We start from the raw sequence: 23,060 nt of genomic DNA, 5'->3' as shown, positions 1-23,060 counted from the left end.
TTCTGAAAGAGTTTGATATGACACTGAAAAGGAGAAGAAATAATCTGTTTAATTACACATCCAGCATGGCAGTGGAGGGTTTAGACTTGTGTATTAGTCAGATCTACTCTGTGACAGTGTTTAGATTATGTGGACATATTTTCCCTGTTGGTGGCAATTCATTGGTTAAAAATCAATGTACACTGCAATTCTGGCTTTGTGTTCTTATATAATTCTTTTTTCTAGAGTTAATTTCTGGTAAAGTTTGTTTTTTTTAAATAAGATTTTTACTCAAAAGTTCATAGTAATCAATTACACTAGTGTAATTGAAATGATGATTCTTCCAGCTGCTTTTACCAGTGTGCATGCCAGTACTATGCCATAGAGGTACTTTGTCAGTTTAACTTTTTCACATACTTGAAAGCAGGAAAAAGATTCCAGAAAAACACTCTTCTAACAGCAAATCAGTGTGGATGTTAGGAACTGCTCTTTCTTAACTAGTTGGTTAGAAACTCACACTTTTAACTCAGATATTTCTGTCAGTCAAAATCCATGGTCAGACACCACTTCTACACCCTCTGTATACTCTATGCCTGACATTAATGCTGGTTGCAAGGAAAGCTACGTTAAAGGTCATGTCATAGTTTTGGTTAATTTTAATTGAAAATTAAGAAAAGGACATTTTTGAAGCACAAATCTTCCATGATAATGGCAGGAACTTTCACCTTTTTACTTCTATATGTAAAGTCTGTTCATTTCACTGTGTAGCTTCCAGCTCTGAAAATGATGAATATTTGCGAGACCAAAATCAAAGTCTGTAGTATGTTACAACAACAGCAGAGTCTATATGAGATAATTTGGGTTTTTTTCTTCCCTAGGAGCCATTTTTATCATTGAGAGCTTGGATTATGAAAGTTCTCATGAGTACTACTTGACAGTAGAAGCCACAGATGGAGGCACACCTTCATTAAGTGATGTTGTAACAGTGAATATTAATGTAACAGACATCAATGACAATACTCCAGTGTTTAGCCAAGACACTTACGCTGCAGTAATCAGTGAAGATGCTGTGCTTGAACAATCAGTCATTACGGTACGTGTGGTGGGTTTTTACTTTGAAATACTCTGTTGTGACAATCGTGCCTTTGGTCTTGAAAGAATAAGTAGAAGGACACAAGTAGATAATTTTGCCACTGAGTGAACTGAGAATTTCTTTTGAAAAGGTTTCAGAACTAGATATTTGAAATACCTAACAGTAGGTGAGATTTTGTGAAAATGGATGGTATTTTGGATGTGTTTGTGCTATCGCCATGAGAATGTGGCTTCCTTTTTAGAACAAGGGGACATAGTCTCAAGTTGTGCTGGGAGAAGTATAGGCTGGATGTTGGGAGGAAGTTCTTCACAGAGAGAGTCATTTGCCATTGGAATGGGCTGCCCAGGGAGATGGGGGAGTCACCATCCCTGGAGGTGTTCAAGAAAAGACTGGATGAGCCATTTAGTGCCATGGTCTAGCTGACTGGCTAGGGCTGGGGGATAGGTTGGACTGGGTGATCTTGGAGGTCTCTTCCAACCTGGATGATTCTATGATTCTAAGAATTTTAGGAAATTAAATGATGTTGGTGTTTTCTATTTGGATGACATATTTCCCAACAACTAGGACATGTGTTAGACCAAAGCAACTGTACTTAAACTCATCCTGAAGGTACCTGAAGCATGATAAAGTCTATTTGAACCTGTCTTAAATGAGACTGTAATGTCCCTTAGGTTATGGCAGATGATGCTGATGGACCTTCAAACAACCGCATTCACTACACAATTATAGATGGCAATCAGGGAAATCCTTTTACAATTGACCCTGCAAGGGGTGAAATTAAAGTGACTAAACTTCTAGACAGAGAAAAGGTAAGTTTTTGATGCTCTTTAAGCAGTTTGGAGTAATTTAACTATACATGATAGATGATGACCACCACTTAATATATTTGTAAATCACCATGTTGTGTTTCAGAATTAATAAAGCTGTAATAAAGTAAAAGCATCTACTCATGTCAGTGGCTCTGGGGGATGAGGAAGGAGAGGAAGGATTAAATATACAAAGGCAAGCTTTACTAGGTGTTTGTACAAAAATATTTCTGCCGTAAAACCTGAACTTGGTACTTTTTGCTCCCTGGTGAATGTGTAAAATTTATTTTTGTTTTCATTATTTCCTAGATTTCAGGATATACCTTGACAGTTCAAGCATCAGATAATGGAAATTCACCTCGAGTTAACACAACTACGGTTAATATTGATATTTCTGATGTAAATGACAATCCTCCAGTATTCTCCAAAGGAAACTATAGTGTTATCATCCAGGTAAATACAGATAATGAAGTAGGCAAATCAATAACATTATTGGAGTATTAACTTGTGGCCTGAGAAATTCTGCAAGATGTGATACACCTAATGCTTCAGTTTTAATTTCCAGTATTTTCAGTTATTATGGTTGTCCGTTGGACTGTTTACCTGAATAAGTGTTATTTTGTGCAGTCTATTTAGACTTCTACATTGCAAGTGTATTCTTTTTTCATATACTTCACATGTCTGTCTATACATATGTTATACATAGCATTTATGTTTGTTTACAACATTCTTAGCATTATATAGGTAGGTTAAAAAACATAATATTTTTGCTGTTTCTTTTTAATTTCAAGAGTTACTGCTTAGGAGAAGATACTTTAGGTACCTATTACTGTAAAGGAAGGTTGTGACACATACATCAAGACTTAATTCCTGTTAGCCTCCTCTGGGATCAGAGCCAGTTCAAACGGGAGTAGTATTTCATGTTGCTGCATACCAATCTTTTAACTAATTTTGCACCTTAGGATGGTAGTAGAGGACCAGATTCTCAAATGGGCGGCATGTACTTGCCTGATTCAGTAAACTCTGTGCTAAAGGAGAGAGGGAGGCAGCATCTTCCTGACTCCAGCAGAGAAAAAATGGAAGGAAATGAAGGATACTGTATTAAGGCCTGTTAGGTAGTAACGTGAGTTCTTTCACTGTTACTGGTCCCTAGCCTTGTACAGTAGATAAGTGGGGATCAGGCAGTGTTATCTGGTGCACTGTGCCATCCTACACGTACCACTTTGGTTTGGGGACCACGTGCCTGATTTGTAGAAGAGGGCAGTCATTCATGTCTACCTAACATATACAGAGCGTGCAAGTTCTTGATCTAACTTCTTTTTCCCTTTTTTTTCCAAAGCAACAAATTTGTTCATATTCTGTAAAAGGTATTTTGCTCTCCCCAGTTACACTCTTTCTTGAAGTGAATGTTATTAATGTATCCCCTAGAATGGCAGACTATATAGACAATGTCTGTAATGTTTCTCTCAGCTGAAAATTAAGACCATGTCTTACAGGTGATTCATATCAGCCTGTCCCAGTATCAAGGGTAGTGGAAAAAAAGCTTGGAGGAGTTGCCCAAGAATGCTGGTGTGCATTTCTTGATGCATTAGAAATAGACATATTAGTACAGAGTTGGAAATGTGCTTAGCTATTATGAAAATCAAATTAATTTAGATCTTCCAGTGTAAATATTTGTATTCTGAAGAGATGATCCTTGTCAGTTTCTCTGAAGGGAGGGGGGAAAAGCTTCAGCTGCTGTAAGTGATAATTGACTTTCTCAAGGATAAATAGTATGCTTGTTGTTGGGAGCTTTTGCAACTGGGAGAGGAAAGCAATTTTATTATTTTTATACTTCACAGTAACACTTTTTTTCCTTCTCTCTTTAAGTGTGTGTATGTATAACATGCCTGTTCAATACAGTGTAGCGTGAATACTCTGGAGGAGTTGCTACAAGCATTAGACAAGGTTGTGTGTATGTCTATCAGATACATGATAAAGCAAAGTGTGTAAGTGTCTGTGAAACCTCAGGCATCCACATGATGCAAACTTGGAGGGATTTTATGAGGTGAACTTTAAAATCTGGATTTCATATTTTGACCAGACTCTGACTGTAGCAACCACAGCTACAGTGGGAACACTAACTAAAGATACAAGGAGTCAGATGGAGGAGTGTGTTTTTCTAGTCATCTCAACAGAGACAGATATTTTAGCTAAATTTGGAATCTTTGGCTTGGTAATTAATCTACAATAATCTTAATAAAGTTCAGACCAAAAATGTAGTTTCAAGGCTGAGTTACTTTTAAAAATAAAAGAGCAGAGTTTAAAAATGTAGTACCTTTTCTTTTTACTGTTTTCCTCATTATTCTCAGGAGGCAGTATTTTTCCTTTCACAGTTTTGTCATTCTGATTTCTCTCATATCCATTAAATGGTTTGACAGTAATTTGATTTTTTTAAAATGTTTAATTTAAAAAAATATGTTGTGAAAAATAATCAATGTCAGCTTACATCCTCAGTTATAACAACACAAATGTAATTTTATTATACGCTTATAGGAAAATAAGCCTATTGGATTTAGTGTGCTCCAGCTAGTGGTGACAGACAAGGATTCTTCTCACAATGGCCCTCCTTTTGTCTTCACCATCCTGAGTGGAAATGAAGAGAAGACTTTCCAGATTAATCAGCAGGGAATACTGACAACAACTGCTACTCTGAATCGCAAAGTGAGGGATCACTACTTACTCCATGTTAAGGTAAGATGTGCTCTTATTGTCTTGCCTTATTAGTCTAAGTTTACTTAATTTTTGCCACTCAAGCCAAATCCATCATTTTTTCCTTCTTACTTGTTGTCCTTGTTACAAGATCCTGACATGCCAAGTAGTCATTGCTTTCAGAGACAGAGTCTGTTGACTTAAGTGGAAATCTACACAGGTTTAATAGTAAGCTTAATTAAATTCACAGTAAGGGTAAGGTGTAAGTGAAATGTTAACTGAGTAAGTGGTCTCGATAAGCCCTTTGCCTTTCATGTGGGATGCTGCAAAATCAACAGGCAATAGGGACCTGCCGCCACTGCTATTTGCTACAGACTTCTTTCTGCCACTATCAACTGAAGATGTGACCAGGTGTGCACTGAGATGATGAAAACAGGAATATTGAAAGTTGCAAACCATGGCACCACTGAAGTGTTTTTCTGTAGACCCACTTTCTGTTTCCAATAGCATTTTAAAAACATCTCTTTTATGCAGTTTGGAAAACAAGGTCAGTAGACCTTGGTCATAACATTGAAACTTGCAGTGCAGTATTTAGAGACCTCAGAATCTTACAGGGGAAAGCAGAGCACAAAGTTCAAAATTAGGCTGAAAGGCTATAATGTATGCCTGCTTTTACCATTGTTGTGTAAGAACACCAGACCACAACCAAAAATTGAGGTTACATTGACTTAGCTAAGTTCTCTGAAATACTTTTTGTAACTTGATACAAGAAAAATTCAAATGAGTTTTTGGTTTTCTTTTATAACCTTATCCAATCCTTTTTAATTCAGTTCTAAATTAAGCAGCTGTGAACACGGGACTTAAAATTGTTAGACTAAAAATAGCTGGCCTTAATTCTTAAACCTCATTTCCAGTTTTGTGTTTTAAGAAAATTCTTTATTTTTCCATGAGGAATTTCTTTAACCTCAAAATTATTCTCAGTACATAATATTGCAGGCAACTGCAGAATTTTATTGCAGTACTGTTTGCATCTCTGCATCAGTGTATACTGAACACTCTCCACACTAGGATAACAATTATGATGTATTTACAGAGTCTGTCTCCTCTTTCCTGGGAAAGGAAAACAAAAAATCTCACACATTTTTTATTTTCTGCTTGAGTCACTAGAGCTATGGTACCACAAACCATCTCTATAACTGATGGAGATAAGGGTTCCATTTAAGTGCAGTTTAATTTGGGGTTTGAATTTATTTTAGGGTTTAAATGTGGTTTAATTTAGGATTGGGAGATATCTCATTCCTCTTAGCTTCTTTTTTTTCCTCAATAATGATCTGCTTAGGTAGTGGTTGAACAGATTTGCCTTCAAGGTACCCAAGGAGAGCACTGGCCTTCCTAGGCTACATGAGCCCAAAACAGCAGTAGGGCTGGGCTGTGTCACATTTGCCTAATATAGTCTTTCTAAATTCTATGCTAATTCCAGTTGCCTTTTTGTTTAAGGCTAATGAACCAGCAATGTTTTTCCTGTATGTTGAGTCGTGTGTTTGTTATTTCATTTTTCTCAGCAGTAACTAATTCCTATTTATTTTGCTTTTAAAACACACTCTTGTCAATGTATGCACAGGCAGTTATGCCTGTTCTATATGCACTGTTATAATCTTCGTCACATTTCATGATTTAGCTGCAACTTTGACCCTTCCTAATGTGCCTGCCTTTTCTTAAGCATGAGACACCTGTCTAACACCTTTCTCTGGGTGGAATCATGCAATTCTTTTATTTCCTAAGCTGCAGGATGCTTGTAAACAGCCTGTCACTACTTCAGATATCTTCTCTTTAGGATAGCACTTGAGAGTGGTTTGGTTTTTTTTTTTCCTAAGGAAGGGCTGTTTTAATGGCATCCAGTAGCTACACAAATGTACTCATTTAGAGCAAAAGCTTCTCAGAGACTGTAAATCATTCAATCAGGCTCTACCAATGTGGATTTTTTGTGTGTGCTGTACTACTCAATCTTAGTATTTTGGGCCTCTGTAACCCATTGACATACAAGTTCCCTGCCTGGATTCTGGAAATACACTACTGTCTTACTGTTGCCATTGTCCTTTTATATTATGATAGCTTTTTTAGACAGATGCAGTGCTATAACTTGCTATTATCTTCTGCTTTGTGAGTCACTATGCACGAGTATGAAGGTATCTAAGACTAAAACTAGCACTTCCATATCACGAGACTTCAGTTCTAGTGATACACACAAACCAGCTGCATGACTTTTGTGGAAAAAAATACTTATTTCATTTAAAAGAAAAACTTTTTGAAAAGTGTAGGGGAGGAACCTTCTCAAGCTTGCACTCTCTGCTATTTTTGCACTTCCATGTTGCAGCTCACAAGTTAATGACTGTATATGATCTCTCAATACTAATTTTCTTTCAACTGACCTTCACTGATGTGCTTTTCAGTATTGTCAGCTTTTACCTTAGTTGCTTCCTGAATTGGATTGCTGAGGCAGAGGTCTTCTTATGTTACAGGCATGCTTCAATTGGAAAAAAATAAAAGCAAACCAAAACACCCACAAACAATCCCCATCCCATATACACCCCACACACCAACTACCACCATGAAACTTTTACTTGTGTCATTTTAGTAGCAATAAGGATTCTCTCTTCCCCAAAAGCAGCCTGTGTGCATGCCACTCACATTTGCTTTCCCTCTCTCCAGAGGAAATAGATTATCCATTAACAAATGTCTCGCAGCATTAGTGTGTGAAATCTTCAGCTATGAGTCATACAGTTCTTTGTGCCACACTCTGAATGCTTTAGTTTAAAAACTGCTGCAGATTTTTTAATATCTGCAATATTGAAAAATCTTTTCTCCTGGGGCTCTTCTTTCCTGCTTGCTGCCCGTTTGTTACAATTTTGCTTGCCTGTTTGTTTTAAGCCCTTTCTTGTTTCCTGTGGATGTTTCTCCAATAGCTAAACTGCCTGCCTTGTCTTGTTTCCAGGCAGGAGTCTAGGCAAAACAAAACTTTGCCAGCTTTCAGCTCTATGCCTTGTTATTCATGTTTGGGTAACTAGAGGGCAAGTTTTTAACCACGCCTGTATTTTGCCGTTAACTGATGATGTGCTTTGAGACATACCTTACCCTTTAAAAATGCTACCATTATATGCTTACCCACAGATCTTCCTCTTTTGCTTAAATTTGCATGAAAAATCAAAATCTGCTTCTCTGCATAGGCCTTCCAAATGTACTAACTACCTCTAGTCACTGTAAAATTATTGTGAAATCTTCTAAACAATGTAGGGTATCCTCTACCTTCCGAGCCCTGTGTACACTCTCTGTCCTTCTACAGCTCTCCAGTTCCTTAGTCTCACTTTCAGTAACTGGGAAACTTCCAGCTCTGGGTAAAAGTTAGATGGGGAACAAAAATGGAGGAACAGAAAGAAAGAACCCAAGGGAATTCTCATTTCTTCCTTTTCTACTCTTTTTGTCTCCTTTTCATACAACAACACTCTATGCTTTTGTCAAAAAGGAGTGGAGGACAGGCCATGTGGTATTTAAAAAGGCTTTCAATTTGAATTATGATGATTCTGTAAAAGATAATTACTTCAATTGTCTGAAGTAAGTGGGGGAATTTTTGTCTCCCTGATAACAAATCTTGAAAGACAACATAATTGTAACTTTTTACATACACTGTTTTTCTTTAGAAGTACTGTTTGGCATACTGGATTTAGACTGTCTGCAAGACCACCTCCTAATCATTGTGGTGAAGCATGTTGTAAATTTCTAGTGCATGACTCATTTCAAGTTTGTAATGTTTCTACAATCGAAATACAAATGCTTCAAGCACCATCTGCTGTCCAAAATCAGTTACTGTCCATTTCCTCTGTATTTGCTAGAAGTGTTAGTAATTTCTTTGCATTGCCAGGTATTTAAAGCACTTTAGTCTGAGAAGTGAGAACATGTTTGTGTGTATGTGCTCTTATAAAAAAGCTTTTTAAATTGTCAATATTAACTGTTATGTCAGGACCTGTTTTATGGAATTTACATAAAGAACCTACAACTCTGCCATATAAAGTACAAGTATCTACAGTAGAACTTGAGATAAAGCAAAAATTTAACTCTATCCTCACCTTCCTTTAGGTGGCAGATAATGGAAAACCACCACTGTCGTCTTTGACTTACATTGATATTAGAGTTATTGAGGAAAGCATTTACTCTCCAGCAATTCTGCCTCTAGAAATCTTTATCACGGCCTTTGGGGAAGAATATTCAGGTGGTGTCATCGGAAAAATTCATGCAACTGATCAAGATGTTTATGATACATTGACATACAGTCTGGACCCCAAAATGGAATCCTTTTTCTCTGTTTCCAGTACAGGTGGCAAACTCATAGCACACAAAAGGTTAGATGTAGGTCAGTACCTCCTAAATGTCAGTGTCACAGATGGAAAATTTACAACTGCTGCTGACATTACTGTACACATCAGACAAATCACACAAGATATGCTGAATCACAGCATTGCCATACGCTTTGCAAACCTTGCCCCTGAAGAATTCATTGGTGATTACTGGCGCAACTTCCAGAGAGCGCTAAGAAACATCTTAGGTGTGAGGAGAAATGACATCCAGATTATTAGTTTGCAGCCTTCTGATCCTCCTTCAAATCTCGATGTCCTCCTGAATATTGAAAAGTCTAGTAACTCTCAGCAACCAATGAGAATTTTGCTTCACAAGATAAACTCTTCTGTGCCTGACCTAGAGGAGATTTTAGGTGTCCGGATAATTGATGTTTTCCATAAGCTTTGCGCAGGCCTAGACTGCCCTTTGAAATTTTGTGAAGAAAAAGTAACAGTGGATGAGAACACCATGTCAACCCACAGCACAGCCAGGCTGAGTTTCGTCACTCCTCGTCATCACAGAACAGCAGTTTGTCTTTGTAAAGGTAAGAGAAACAGTAAAGAAAGTTATATCCTTCTAGTTATATGTTCTAGTTTTGGACAGCCGTAATTCATAGGTAACAGGTACTACAAGACAAGATTAAGAATGTCTGGTCCTCACTGCACCATTTGCCTAATTCTAATCAGAGTAACTTTTTCCTGTTATCTCATTTTAAGAGCTCACATCTCTACTGGTTTAAGCTTCCAAGGCAAATACCCACGGGACAGAAATCTAAGTTCCCCCCCCCCCCCCACACACACACACTTCTCCCATAGGGAAAAGTTAGGCAGAGAAAGGTGAAAAGGGGTAACAAAAGACTGCACCAAATAGAGAGTTAAAGAAGTAATTTTACAAAAAAAAAAAAAAAAAAAAAAGATGTTTAGGATAAAGGGAAAGTACAGAACTATCAAGGAAGGGATATATAAAAAAGGTATATACAAAACCAGAATTGGCAATGGATTAGGCCCAGACATATGGCAAGTCAGCTTCCAGCTAACACAGAGCTCCCCACCACACAGCAAAAGCAAAAGGTAAGAGAGAGCTCCCTGGATGTTCCTGCCCTTTAAAGAGAGGGTAGGCTAGAAAGGGAAGGGAATAACATAATCTGGTGCCTCCATTTTAGGTGGGATTTTCCCACCAGAATCAAGGTTCCACCTTAGGGTCCAGTAGTTAACCCTTAATCCACAAGAAGGTCATATAATAAGCTTATGGGAGGGAACTTTATATACTTCTTTTTTCCCACACCTTCACTTTCCATTTTATGAAAAGAAGTTCCTTTTTTTGTGTGGCTTGTTTCAAATTGCTAGAGATAGGTTCTTCCAAAGTGCCAGAATGCTTGTTTCTGCTTAGAGTAATAGCCCACAGAGTGTTCATACTTGGCTAGTAATGACAGGGAGAACTGGGAAATGAATACTGATTGAGACACAAGTATACAGATTTGCAACAGAAGATTAATTTATCTTTAGCTCTAAGGAAAACAAACACTGCTCTTTAAAAGCATGACTTGACGTTGCTGAGTGAACTTGCACATCTGAGGGAAATATTTAAAGCCTGTTGCTGTCTGTATTTGATACACTCTTCTTCTGCTCTCTACTTTGTCTATGTTTAATATCTACACATTGATTTTATGGTGTATGATAGTAATGGTGAACTTTAAACTACAACATCAGTTTTCAAATGTTACCACTTGAGTCAGGGTAACTGAATGTCACCCACCAGGTATGCCATTTTCTAGTCTGTTTGTGCCACTCATGTCCTGTAAGTATTCACTTCCTTGTCTGTTAGGAATGTAATTTAAGTTACTTTCAGCTATTGTACTTAAGTGTTCATTTTCACAAAATACCATTACCACCATAATGCATTTTGGTTTACAGAAGGGAAGTGCCCATTGGTTAATAATGTGTGTGAAGGAAACCCATGCCCTGAAGGTACCAAGTGTTTAGGAGATCCAAAGGAAGGAAAATACACCTGTGTTTGTGAAGACAGCAAAGCTGGGCAGTGTCCTGGTAAGAAGTTAAACTCTGCATAAAACCATATCAATTTCTAAACATAAATTTGATTCCAGTCCTGTGTTTTAACTCATTTTATGCTTTTCTCTATTCCTCAGCACCAACTGGCTCTGCTGTGACATTTACTGGCAACAGCTATGTGAAATACCGTCTCATGGAGAATGAGAACAAAGAGGAAATGAAACTGACAATGAGACTTAGAACTTACTCTGCTCATGCAGTTGTTATGTATGCTCGAGGAACAGACTACAGTATTTTAGAGGTATATTAAAGTCTTCTAGTGCACATCTCCTTCTCTTTTCTTCTTACCATCTTCTTACTATTTTTTATGTCAGAACAAAATACTGAATTGTAACATCTTTGTTGAGTTGTTAGACTTGAGAATTGTCTCCAAAGTAGAGAACATTTTGTCATACGCTTGGGTGACAAATATGTACATAATTTTGTTTAATGTGTAAAAGGTGTTAGTTTAATTAGTTTAAAAAGAAAGAAAAGACACAAAACAAACACACAAAAAAAAACCCAAACACCTGAATTATCTTTTAAATAACAACCTTAAAATAATTTGTTTATAATACTCATCGAGGCCATACAGGAAAAGCCCCTTGAAGCACAGGGTGAAAGGACATCAATATTTTATATTCTTTAAGTGTGCAGACCATTTGTTGATGTTGTGTCTTTCCTCTGTAGATTCACCATGGAAGACTGCAATATAAATTTGATTGTGGCAGTGGACCTGGGATTGTTTCTGTGCAGAGCATTCAGATAAATGATGGCCAGTGGCATTCAGTATCTCTTGAAGTGGATGGAAATTATGCACGACTTATTCTGGATAGGGTTCATACTGCATCTGGTACTGCTCCTGGTACACTTAGGACACTCAATCTAGATAATCATGTGTTTTTCGGTGGCCATATTCGGCAACAAGGTACAAGACATGGTAGAAGTCCTCAAGTTAGCAATGGTTTCAGAGGCTGTATGGATTCTATTATACTTAATGGACAAGAGCTGCCTCTAAACAGTAAGCCACAAAATTATGCACACGTGGAAGAATCTGTAGATGTGACTCCTGGATGCTTGCTGACTACCACAGAAGGTTGTTCAAGCAGCCCATGTCAGAATGGAGGCATCTGCAATGCATTGTCAAATGGAGGTAAGCCATGCTATGTTCTTCTGCTTTCAGGTTTCAAAACTGCTTTTCCACTTCCTTTCCTTGAAGGACAAAACTACTTTCTGAATAATTCATGCTTTCCTAGAGAGCTGTAGAAGACTGGCTGTTGAGCAGTTAGGAAGGCTATGTTCTAGATTTGGTTCCTTGTAATATGGAGTAGGCAAAATCCAGGAGAAGTCTATAGTGTCAGCAGCTGAGGTCCATCCTCTTCTCTGCCTACTTTAGAGTCTTCCTTCAAAAATTCTGAAATCACTGTGACAAGTTTGAGTTTTGTGACAGAAATGGAAGTTATCCTTCAGTCATAATCAAGTAAAAAACTTATTGCTTTCATCTTGCGATATGACTATTTCTATTTTCCCCTCATCGTCTCTTTTCAAACAAGTGGGTGGGGAGGGAGGATTTTGTCATATATCCAGAGGTGGGCAGGGAGGATTTTATTTTAATTCAGTAGAGCCATGTGTCTTTCAGAAAGACTGTATCTTTGATTCCAGGTTACTACTGCAAGTGTGCACCTTTGTTTATGGGAACTCACTGTGATGTAAGTGTCAACCCCTGTGCTTCCAACCCCTGCCTTTATGGTGGTACTTGCATCCCTGTCAGCGATGATTTTATCTGCCAATGCCGAGGGCAATACACAGGACAAAGGTATGTTTGTATGGTTTATTGTACTAATGCAGGCCTGAGAGAATAAGCAACAAATGTAACACTTCTCTTTTTCTGTGTTCTACTTCAAGTTTAGACTTTGAAGACCACTGGGGTTAGTTGAAGTTCATGCCAGCCCCATATATGACAGCCCTGAATCCCACACTATATACTCGCTTGCTGTAGAGTTCGTTCATGCTTCCCTTTCTCTCCCATTCTTTTCTTGTATTTTCAGATGCCAGCTGGGTCCATATTGCAAAGACAATCCTTGTAAAAACAGTGGCAAGTGTATCGACAGTTTGGATGGTCCGGTTTGTGAGTGTGAAGCAGGCTTCCGTGGAGAAAGGTAGGCAGTGTTACATGTACATGGAGTCTTTTTTAAACAGTATTAGTTAACGTGGAAATCAGGAATGTTGATAAAATAGCAAATTGCCTGGTAGTACCAGAGTACTGAATATCAAAAATTGTTGAAAACAAGGAGACTACAAGAAAGACTGCTGACGTAAACTAACTGTCGCTCCTCTGCTTTGTTTTTGGTAGGTGCCTGACTGATGTTGATGAATGCATGGAGAGCCCATGTCTTAATGGTGCCCTTTGTGAAAATACTTATGGGTCATATCACTGCAATTGTAGCCATGGATTTGGAGGAAAACACTGCACAGACATTGTTCTGAACAAATACGTTTCAACATCTTGGAATATTGGCTTAGCTGAAGTGATTGGGATTATTGTTTTCATCGCAGGAATATTCTTGCTAGTTGTGATTTTTGTTGTTTGCCGCAAAGTGATAAGTAGAAAAAAGAAGCACCAACCAGAACCTGAAGACAAGCAGCTGGGAGCTACAACAGCTTTCCTGCAAAGACCGTATTTTGATGCAAAATTGAATAAGAACATCTATTCTGATATCCCACCACAGGTTCCTGTTCGTCCCATTTCATACACTCCAAGCATTCCAAGCGACTCTAGGAACAACCTTGACAGGAACTCTTTTGAGGGGTCTGCTATTCCCGAGCACCCAGAGTTTAGTACTTTTAACCCAGATTCTGTACACGGTCACCGGAAAGCTGTAGCTGTTTGCAGTGTGGCACCAAATTTGCCGCCACCACCTCCCTCCAACTCTCCCTCAGACAGCGATTCAATACAAAAGCCCAGCTGGGATTTTGACTATGACAGTAAGAAATGTTCTTATTTTATTATTTTTCTGTTAAATGTGTGTGCTGGTGCAATTTTAACTTGGATGTGAAGTTTCTGTCTATGCCTGTTAGGATATAGAAGGCATTGTGACTTTACTGGATTTTGAATCTGATCAGGCTTTGTGCTTTATTAAGTTCTGTAAAACCATGTGGATCTCAGCTTCAGATTTTATTGATTCTTTGATCTAGAATCTATTAATTGTCTCACTTGAAACTTTTTTCTTTCAGCCAAAGTAGTAGATCTTGACCCCTGCCTTTCAAAAAAGCCTCTAGATGAAAAGAGCTCCCATCCTTACAGTGCTAGAGAAAGCATGTCTGAGGTCCAGTCTCTCAGCTCCTTCCAGTCTGAATCATGTGATGACAATGGTACGTAAAATACAACCATTTTGTACTGCTACCTATGTTCACTTTTTCAATCTTTGCATCTATATCTCTTAAGTATAGGACTTAGATATATCAAATATATATTAAATAATAGCCTATTTAATATATATCTGTATTTGCTTGTGTCAAGACCTAGATATGTTATCTTTTTAAGTGTTCTCCCTGTCTCATACCTTGTGTTAATTACATCAAAATTATATAATCATTCTGTTGTTAGACTATCAACCATAAAAATGCAGCACGAGGTGTTTGCAGCCTCATGTTCAAAAGGTGTTAGAAGTGTGTTCACATTTCAGAAACCCTTGTAGGTAATCAATAGTTGTCACCTTATACAAAAACAGTGTGAATTTTTTTTTATGGCCTCTGCACAACTATAACTTTGACATTCAGCTGTCAGTAAAAAAGCTTTTTGGTATTACAGTTTCATTTGTTTCCTTCTCTTTTTCTTGCTGCGACCTCAGCTCCCATATGGATCAGATCAATTCTGAGTGAGAGCAGAGTTTAAGGGACTGCTTGTAAGTTTGATTACTTCAGTAATGAAGGAAGCTGCACAAAAAGGAATTTTGTTATAGTAGAAGAGTATATTTGGCTTTCACCATGATTAAAATTAATTACTTTTAAGAAATCATACATTGAAAAAAGCCAATATAAATATTTTGATCATTATTCCAGTCTATCAAAATATAATCAACATATCTATATGTGAGTTTTTTTCTTATTATTAATTGGAAGTCTTCTACTTTTCCATTGTGATGACAGATGCTTTAATAGTTGGTAAGAATGCATCTATTTACTCAGGAACATTTCAGACTGATTGGGCAGTTATCTCTATTTACTCATTTAAGGTGTTTTGACTCTTTATTGCAACTTCTGCTTTTGTCTCTGTGTGGTAAAAAAAATTCAAATTATTTTAGCATAGGATTAAAAAAACATTCTGCTTCTAAATGATGTGGAATGATCTGTTCTTAACAGCATGAAAAGAAAAATCTGTGTTAATTATTGGTGAAAGTAAAATTGTATGCTTACAGTACTCATTATTTTATCAGTAGATCTGATATCAGCTTTCAACTTTTTTCCTGTGGTATTAAGTGTTGTGCAGCAAATGTTCTCCCCTCTTCTCCATGCTGTATGTTTCATATATTCTTAGTTGTCATGTGTTGATTACTCATTAATACATCACTTTAAGAGAAATAGCTGTAGCATCACAGATATTGTTCATTCCTTCCTCCCTTTGTGGTAGATTTGGAATTTATTACTTTGATATTTAATTCCTGAGCCATGCAAGCAAATTGCATGTGCTTAATTCCATCCTACCATACAAGAGTAATCCTTCTCTCTTCCAAAAGTAGCCTGGGAGAGGGAAGACATAAATACATTCATTTTGGTTGCTTATAAATGAGAATGTCATAACCTGAATTTGGTATTCCTACTGTCACACACCACTGTTCACACACAACTTAAGAAGGTCAACAGAAGTTTTCAGTAGATACTTTTCATATTCTAATATTTTAGCTCATCTCAATGGGTTTTTTTTTTTTCCATTGAGAGAGAAAATATAAAGTAGCATGCAGCCTAAAAGGGAAAGCCTAATGCAATACTCCTCAATTCACCCGACACAAGCTTTTAGAAAAGCCTTATTGCTGTCTGCATGAAGTATTATGGAAATGCTATATTTAGGCAACATTTCAGGAATTCTAGCACAGCCATAGCAGCTGTGTGCTCCTGCAGTATTTGCTTCGGGGATGTTTTCTGTGTTTATCAAGAAAAAAAATCAGGCTTAAAGATGTATTTTATGTATTGCATTCAGTTGCTTTCAAGATGGAAAGTAAATGTATGCATACACACTGTTAAGCTTGCTTTGTAAAATATGAATGAGCTGCAATTTGATAGTGCTTTGTTTTGTGTATCTGTATGATGTTTAAAGTGATGCTAACTATAGGTTTGTTTTAATTTGCTCCTTTTATACCTTTTACAAGCTTCCGTAGTGACTGTAATACACCTTGTCAATGCTGTTGTTGACTCGGTGGAAAAAGAAGGTATATACATGTTTTCATATTTATTTACTGCCTTAGCAGAATAATGCACGTTTTTCTTCTAGTAATGTAGCCTTAGAAGATGGGAGTTGTAAAATATTATTTACTTGGACTTTGTGATAAATTTTAGCAAAGAATATGTTTAGAATGTGAATATATATATGTATGTGTTCATATTTTCATGTGCATGCTGTAGCTACTCTGTGAACAGATTTCCAAAAAATTCTTGCCATAAACAAATAATCTCTTCTGAAAATAATGGCACTAAAGCTTCCAGCAGAACTGAAACAGCATCAAAGGCAACTGCATACATTATTGTGATGAGGAAATGAGGGTTGCTGTTTTCTCTTCTTCTCCCACCCACGTCTGTTGTCATCCTATCCAGCTGTGCAACATAGGGGTAGTCTGTTATCAGTAGTCACTTCTTGATCTTCAAATCAGTCTGTCTTTTTAGAAGAAAAAAAGGCTGATTGCTAGTATGCAGTTGAGGGGTATAGGCATACACATCACTATCAGTTTAAGCAATAAGTTACTACTCAGCCTTACATCAGTATCTAAAAGGTATGTTTGGGTGTCTAGATGCACGCATGCATATATCAATGTGTATGTGGTATTTGGAAGTAGCTATTTTAAATGGAAATTTATTTCTTTTCTGCTCACATTTAAAATCTGTCTCTCTGGAAAACACAAACTCTTGGAAAGAAAATTACATTAGTAATAAAAGTGCCAGTGAGTCTATAGAAATTCTTTTTATTTACTTAATCCTTAAAGTTACAGTTAGATGGAAGCAATTAAGAACATAAAATTAATTATAGTAGCCAAATTTTTTTTTAAGTGTATTTAAAGTACCTACCATCTAATGTATGCAGACACACAAAAAAGGAGACAAATGAAAAGACTTCTACTCACATGACAGTATTTCATTAATGTGTACCTATAGACCGTAGTCCTCAGTGCTAAAAAACTATAATGCTCAGCACTTAGGAAAGGGAGAGTTATAAGACTAGAAGGCAAAATCAGTCAGGGGAAGTATGTAATAACTCAATTCAGATTTTTTCTGAGATAGTAATTGGTAGAAACTAGTAATGATGGATATAGCTCCCAAGTCAAAATTGAAACTCTTGTTTGATGGTTGAGTATCACTGTGAGATAAATACAAGTATTTCACGCATGGCAGAATTTTTGTAGAGAGATTTAAGATGTCTTGCTGAGGTACTTCTCAACACTTGGAAGTTACTATTAACAAGCATTCCTTCTTTGAAAGCATCTTAGGTAAAGAGTTTTGCTTCTAAGCACACTCAGAAAGGTGTTAGTTCAACAAAGATCCTTAGGCAAACTATCAGCAACATGAAGTTCTGAGACAGATGGTCTTTTCCTTTAGTCTCTCAAAGAGTTTCTGTCCAACAGGTGTCCTGGAAGTATGAACTGTAACTAGTCTCATTCTAGGACAGTTGTAGGCCTGTGTTCTCTGCATTGATCCAAAGAGAAGGTCATAGCTCTTTACAAATCAGCAAGTGCAAGAGAAAATACAGCTTCAGACTAGGAGATTGTCATGTAGAAAGACAGACGCTATTCATGTAGAATGCTGTTTTCTAAGTAGATTGGTCATCAGAACCTTCTGGAGATGAGGCCAGTGATATTTTGGGAGTCTCAGATTAGATATCCCTTGCACCATGAAAATATTTTTCTTGTCTGGGCTAGGCAAGCTTAAAAAAAAATGAAAGAGGTGGAAATCTTTCCCGGGACTCAACCTTCAGTGTTCAAGAATAGGTAAAAGTAAGAATTCTTAAGAAAAGATTTTGGTATTAGAATAAGCATCACCTGTTCTTACAGACCTGAATAGAAAATAACGTATTCCTGAAGAGAGAAAGGTTTAAAAAATGTCAGGTAATACAGGACAGTTCTCTGCTGAGTGGATGAGTTGTTGGAACTGCTGTACAAAAGGAAGCAGGGCTCTTAGTGCTTAGAAGCTAGATACTAAAGGAAGAGTTCCACCTTTGCATGAGATACTTGCAAGTATAGGTCCTAACAGATGCACTGTTGAAAAACAAGGGGAGGGGTGATACAGGGAAAGAAAAAAATCAGACCAAGTCCTGTTACCTTTTTAAGCAGAAATCCTAAATATGCTGGTAGGAGGATTTTGGCAAACTGTAGAGTGTAGATTTTGCCACTATACAGCCATATCCCAGGCTACTTTAACACAGTAGCTATTCAACTGTTCAAGTCTAACAAAGGCCCGGCCCAGGCGAGAAAATACCAGCTTCAGTACTGCTAAGTAAACTGGAAAAAAGCAGCATCACCATCATAGTGACAGTCATTGTTTGTCTTTGCATTGGTTCTACTATTTGATTCCTAACTACAGATGTTTTCTCCTTTTTCTTCTCATTCTGCCACCTAAAGAATCTTTTGCTGTTCCTGACCTCAGCAATTCAAGAGGTGACTTCTGCATGCAGTTCATTGGTGTTCACCAAAATATTTCTGTTGATACTTGGTTTTAACACAGACTTACTGTTGCTTGCTGTGCATTTGTCTGCAGTGATTACTGTTTACTAGATTTGCACCTTATTACAATTCTGTATTATTTTATTTTTTGATCTTCATATGAGAAAACCGTTTTTTTTTAAATGAGATTAGGCTCACCTCTAGTTTCCAGCAGAAAAATACAAACTTACTCAAGGGGAGTTTGCAAGAAAGGATCGAGTTTGGCCATTTTTTGCATGATTGAGTTTGATTTTCCTGGTTTGTTCTTGTATTTGAATGTGGATTGTCTCTACTAATAGTGAAGCATTTTTTATCAGAGGTGTGACAGTGACTGTAGAGCTAACAGCATTTTGTGAAATTAACTTTGTATTTCTTTTAAGGCTTAAGTCACTTTAAGTGGTTTGGATATTTACCAATTAGAAATTACTTCTTTTGTGTAAGAAAAGCATGGTCTTTATAGGCCAAATATATTCTTAAGGAAAACAGGTAGCTGTTACCACCCTAACTGCAGTTACTCAAGATTAATAATTTAGCAGCACCAGGGAGGCTGTTGGTTCTTTGCAATCCAGTGGCAATTCTATACCATTATGTATTGTGACAGCCCATTCCATAGGTGACCTACAGCTCTTCCCGTGTTAGGAGAGATGGCTGAGAAAACGTTAAAAGTTCAAGCGTGAATGATGCGATATCTAATGCGGCTGAGAAAACGTTAAAAGTTCAAGCGTGAATGATGCGATATCTAATGCATGGCATAAAGTAAAGTTGTGTCGAATGTCTTTTGTGGAACTGGGGCAAACTGCTTTCTAATTAACAAGTAGTGTCCTAATCACAATGGTTGCATTGTCTTAATATCTGTGTTGACTTTTCAGTTCAGACTGACTTGAAGGCAAGATACTAATGCTACTTCTTTTTTTTTCTTAAATATCCCAGGTTATCACTGGGATACATCAGACTGGATGCCAAGCGTTCAGTTGCCAGGCATCCAAGAGTATCCCAATTATGAAGTGGTTGAGGAATCAGCTTCCCTCTACACCGATCCAAATGCCATTGATACAGACTATTACCCTGGCGGTTATGACATCGAAAGTGATTTTCCACCTCCACCTGATGACTTCCCTGCACCTGATGAGCTTCCACCGTTGCCACCAGAATACAGCGACCAGTTTGAGTCAATACAGCCACCCAGAGACATGCCAGCCGTAGGTAGCTTGGGTTCTTCTACAAGAAGCAGGCAGAGATTTAACCTTAATCAGTACCTTCCTCATCACTATCCTGCAGACATGTCAGAACCTCAGACCACAACCAATGGCATCAACAGCAGCTACAGAGAACCCTACGCTCCTTACACATTAGGGTACAATAGAGACTTTGAAGCACCCACTGTAGACAACATGTCCATGTCTGTGTATGCTTCCACAGCTTCATGCTCCGATGTGTCAGCATGCTGTGAAATGGAGTCTGAAGTCATGATGAGCGACTACGAGAGTGGAGACGATAGTCATTTTGATGGTCTTGTGAAAATCCCTCCACTTGATTCTCAGCAACATACAGAAGTCTGACACACTTAACAAAAGTGCCTGGACTCTAAAAAACTTGATCAAAATTCTAGAAAAACCTTCAAGAGCTTTTTTTTTTTAATATTATTTTCTTTTTTTTTTTTCCCAGCCACGGGGAATGTTCTTTTTTTTTTAGTGAGCTAAACTGGCATGGCAGCACTGGATCATGCACTTCCTTTCACTAAATCAGCCTCTTTCCATTTCCTGACCTACTGTAATAGGACAGTTCCATGATTTCCATTGGCTGTGCCATTTCTGAACGTCCTTTTTGTACTTACGTTGTCTATGTTAAAAAATAAATCACATACCACTTCTCCATGTTAGCATGATGCATATATTTATATAGTTCTAATGCAATTAATTTTCTGCTACTTTTTGTAAATTTTATGTACAGTTTTGATTTGAATAGTTTTAACTAGATTTTGTAGATATTTTGTGAATTTGTTTTCCACTGAAACTAGTGATGTTAGTGTGCCATTAAAAACTAGCACCCTGACTCCTTACAATCAGAGCATCACTGTATGTATTCCCCTGGAAACTAAGGTTTGACATTTCATTCTAAACAATTCAACATATTCACACAATTCCAATTATACAAAGGTTAGGTCTAATATTTTTCTGGGTCAGCTACATGGAAATGTCTTAAATGGGTTGCTGTATTTTAGAACTGTAAACATTTTTTCCCTTCTTGGAAAGTGTGTTGGGGACCCTCTACATACGAGTTTAGAACCAAACCCACCATGACACAGTTTTTATAGTGTCTGTATATTTGTGATCCAATGGTCTTGTAAAGGTTTTTACTGAGAATTACCATTAGCCAGTCTTTCTTACTGACAATAAATTATTAATAAAATACTTTAGCTTTGCTCTGTGTATCTCTATTATATAATATACCATTGACAAAGCATTCAGTGCAGCATTTTTAAATCTGTATATGTTTTGTACTGTATTAAGTTACTTGCTCCAAGCAACACGTTTTCCTCTCCTCAGAAATCAAACTGCAGCTATGTTAGAGATGCTCAACTAGATGGCAGTGTGTGTCTACTTAATGGTGTTTTAAAAAGTAATTGGGCCAGTATGAATAAAGATTGATGGGTATCAAACTTCAGTAGCCTTCTCGGTAGTTTGCATTTTTCTTTAACCATCTGATACCAACTATGTAAATTACTGAGTATTTTTTCTGAAGTCTCAAAAATATATACAGAAAGACCCAAGACCTTTAGAGTAGTTTCTTCCTTTCTTAGTCACCCGGATAGTTAGTTATATAAATAGTTGTCCCTTGATTGTGCACTTGCATGATGAAATTCCTGTGCCGCTTTCTGAGTTTGTGATGACTACGCCGGGGTTTTCATGCAGTTGTATTTCAGTTTCTGTTCTTTGCATAAAGTTCACACTAGAAGTTTACCTTGAAAAAGTCAAGATAGGATACAGCTTGCTTGTGTATTATCTGATTGCTTTTCTGGATAGTAAAGAACAAAACCTCTAGCAAAGTTCTTGAGCATAAGTTTGCCCTGATGGTAAGCTGAAGGAATAAGGTAACTGTCGTCTGCATGAGGGACACAAGATCAGAATGGATTTCCTATAACATTAGTGAGTTGGTGATGTAGCCTAGAAAGGTACAATACTAGGTTCTCTCAAGCATGAGAGCCAAGACCAGGCTTTCTCATGACCTGGGGAGAAAAGAGTACTGGCTTTGTATTTGGAGTGCACAAAATGGAACAACTCCTAGCCTGGCAGCTGTATAATAGAAATGGATGAATTAAAGGATAAAGCCAAGAGACATTCCTCTGTGTTAACTTGCCTATATATACAGGTAAGAATCTCGTTACATCTGTTGAAAAGCTAAAATCAATTGGTTTAAAACCATGTTCTGGCTGTGAGCTGCAATATTCATGTTGATAATGAAGAGCCTTTTGTACCTTGGGTCCAGTGTTAACATCTTATTAAATAGCTTTAAAAGAATTTTACAGAACTGAGTAAAGGGTATCAAGCATTCTAAGCAGTGATCCTAGTAAAATCCATCTTGAGCTATTAAGCTTAGTGACAGTTCTGCTCAAGATTTCTTAATATCTGCTTCTTGGTAGGCATGAACCTCAGAATTCCATCAAGTAGAAGATGTTGCACAGGCTTGCATCATTTCTCAGTTGATAAGAATTCTGGGTAGAGACAAAAGCTTGCTCTACAGATTTATTTTCTTAAGTTACTTATTTACATTAGGAAAGTCTGAAAACATTTGAAAAATGAGAAGAGTGAGGAACAGGAATATGAACACTTAAGTATACATTTATTTGTAGTACTGTGACCGGAAGTCTAAGAGAGAACATTGTGCCAAAAAAAGATTTGGTGTCTTGCAAACAGACTCCCAAGTCAGCTTATGAAAACTTCATGTCAAAAGTATCACAATAGCTTTTTTCTTTAAGAACTGTGCTGCTCAGCAGTGTGCAACTCCCAGGTTATACTTCATAGCAGAAGACAAGAGGGCATCACAGCAGCCTCTTATGGAAATACCAAGCAGTTTCAACTCCACAGCAGCCTTGCAGTTGGTGGGTAAAACACGATCCTGTTAAACAAACGCTCCTTTTGTAGAAGAAGCA

The 23,060-nt window shown here is 37.4% G+C and overlaps 1 protein-coding gene across 8 annotated transcripts in view; it reads left to right on the top strand.

The window, feature by feature from the left end:
- FAT1 (FAT atypical cadherin 1) overlaps positions 1-21,574 on the top strand; it is a 97,240-nt gene extending 75,666 nt beyond the window's left edge. For 5 of the 8 annotated variants that reach the window (XM_064149023.1, XM_064149024.1, XM_064149026.1 and 2 more), the window contains 15 exons: positions 858-1,072; positions 1,744-1,881; positions 2,188-2,331; positions 4,414-4,611; positions 8,701-9,502; positions 10,872-11,003; positions 11,105-11,268; positions 11,697-12,159; positions 12,669-12,822; positions 13,055-13,165; positions 13,360-13,991; positions 14,241-14,378; positions 16,373-16,432; positions 18,830-18,865; positions 19,841-21,574. In XM_064149023.1, the coding sequence (XP_064005093.1) occupies positions 858-1,072; positions 1,744-1,881; positions 2,188-2,331; positions 4,414-4,611; positions 8,701-9,502; positions 10,872-11,003; positions 11,105-11,268; positions 11,697-12,159; positions 12,669-12,822; positions 13,055-13,165; positions 13,360-13,991; positions 14,241-14,378; positions 16,373-16,432; positions 18,830-18,865; positions 19,841-20,469 (4,016 nt within the window). In that variant the 3' untranslated portion in view covers positions 20,470-21,574. Of the gene's footprint in view, positions 1-857; positions 1,073-1,743; positions 1,882-2,187; positions 2,332-4,413; positions 4,612-8,700; positions 9,503-10,871; positions 11,004-11,104; positions 11,269-11,696; positions 12,160-12,668; positions 12,823-13,054; positions 13,166-13,359; positions 13,992-14,240; positions 14,379-14,857; positions 14,912-16,372; positions 16,433-18,829; positions 18,866-19,840 lie in introns of those variants that run through there. The other 3 variants (XM_064149030.1, XM_064149027.1, XR_010303444.1) reach the window with 2 other exon arrangements.
- The last annotated feature ends 1,486 nt before the right edge of the window (positions 21,575-23,060 follow it).

This window comes from Pogoniulus pusillus, chromosome 9 (assembly GCF_015220805.1).
Source record: "Pogoniulus pusillus isolate bPogPus1 chromosome 9, bPogPus1.pri, whole genome shotgun sequence".
Taxonomy (NCBI): domain Eukaryota; kingdom Metazoa; phylum Chordata; class Aves; order Piciformes; family Lybiidae; genus Pogoniulus; species Pogoniulus pusillus.
Note: the sequence above shows the minus strand (reverse complement) of the source record. Positions and strands in the feature narration are given on the sequence as shown.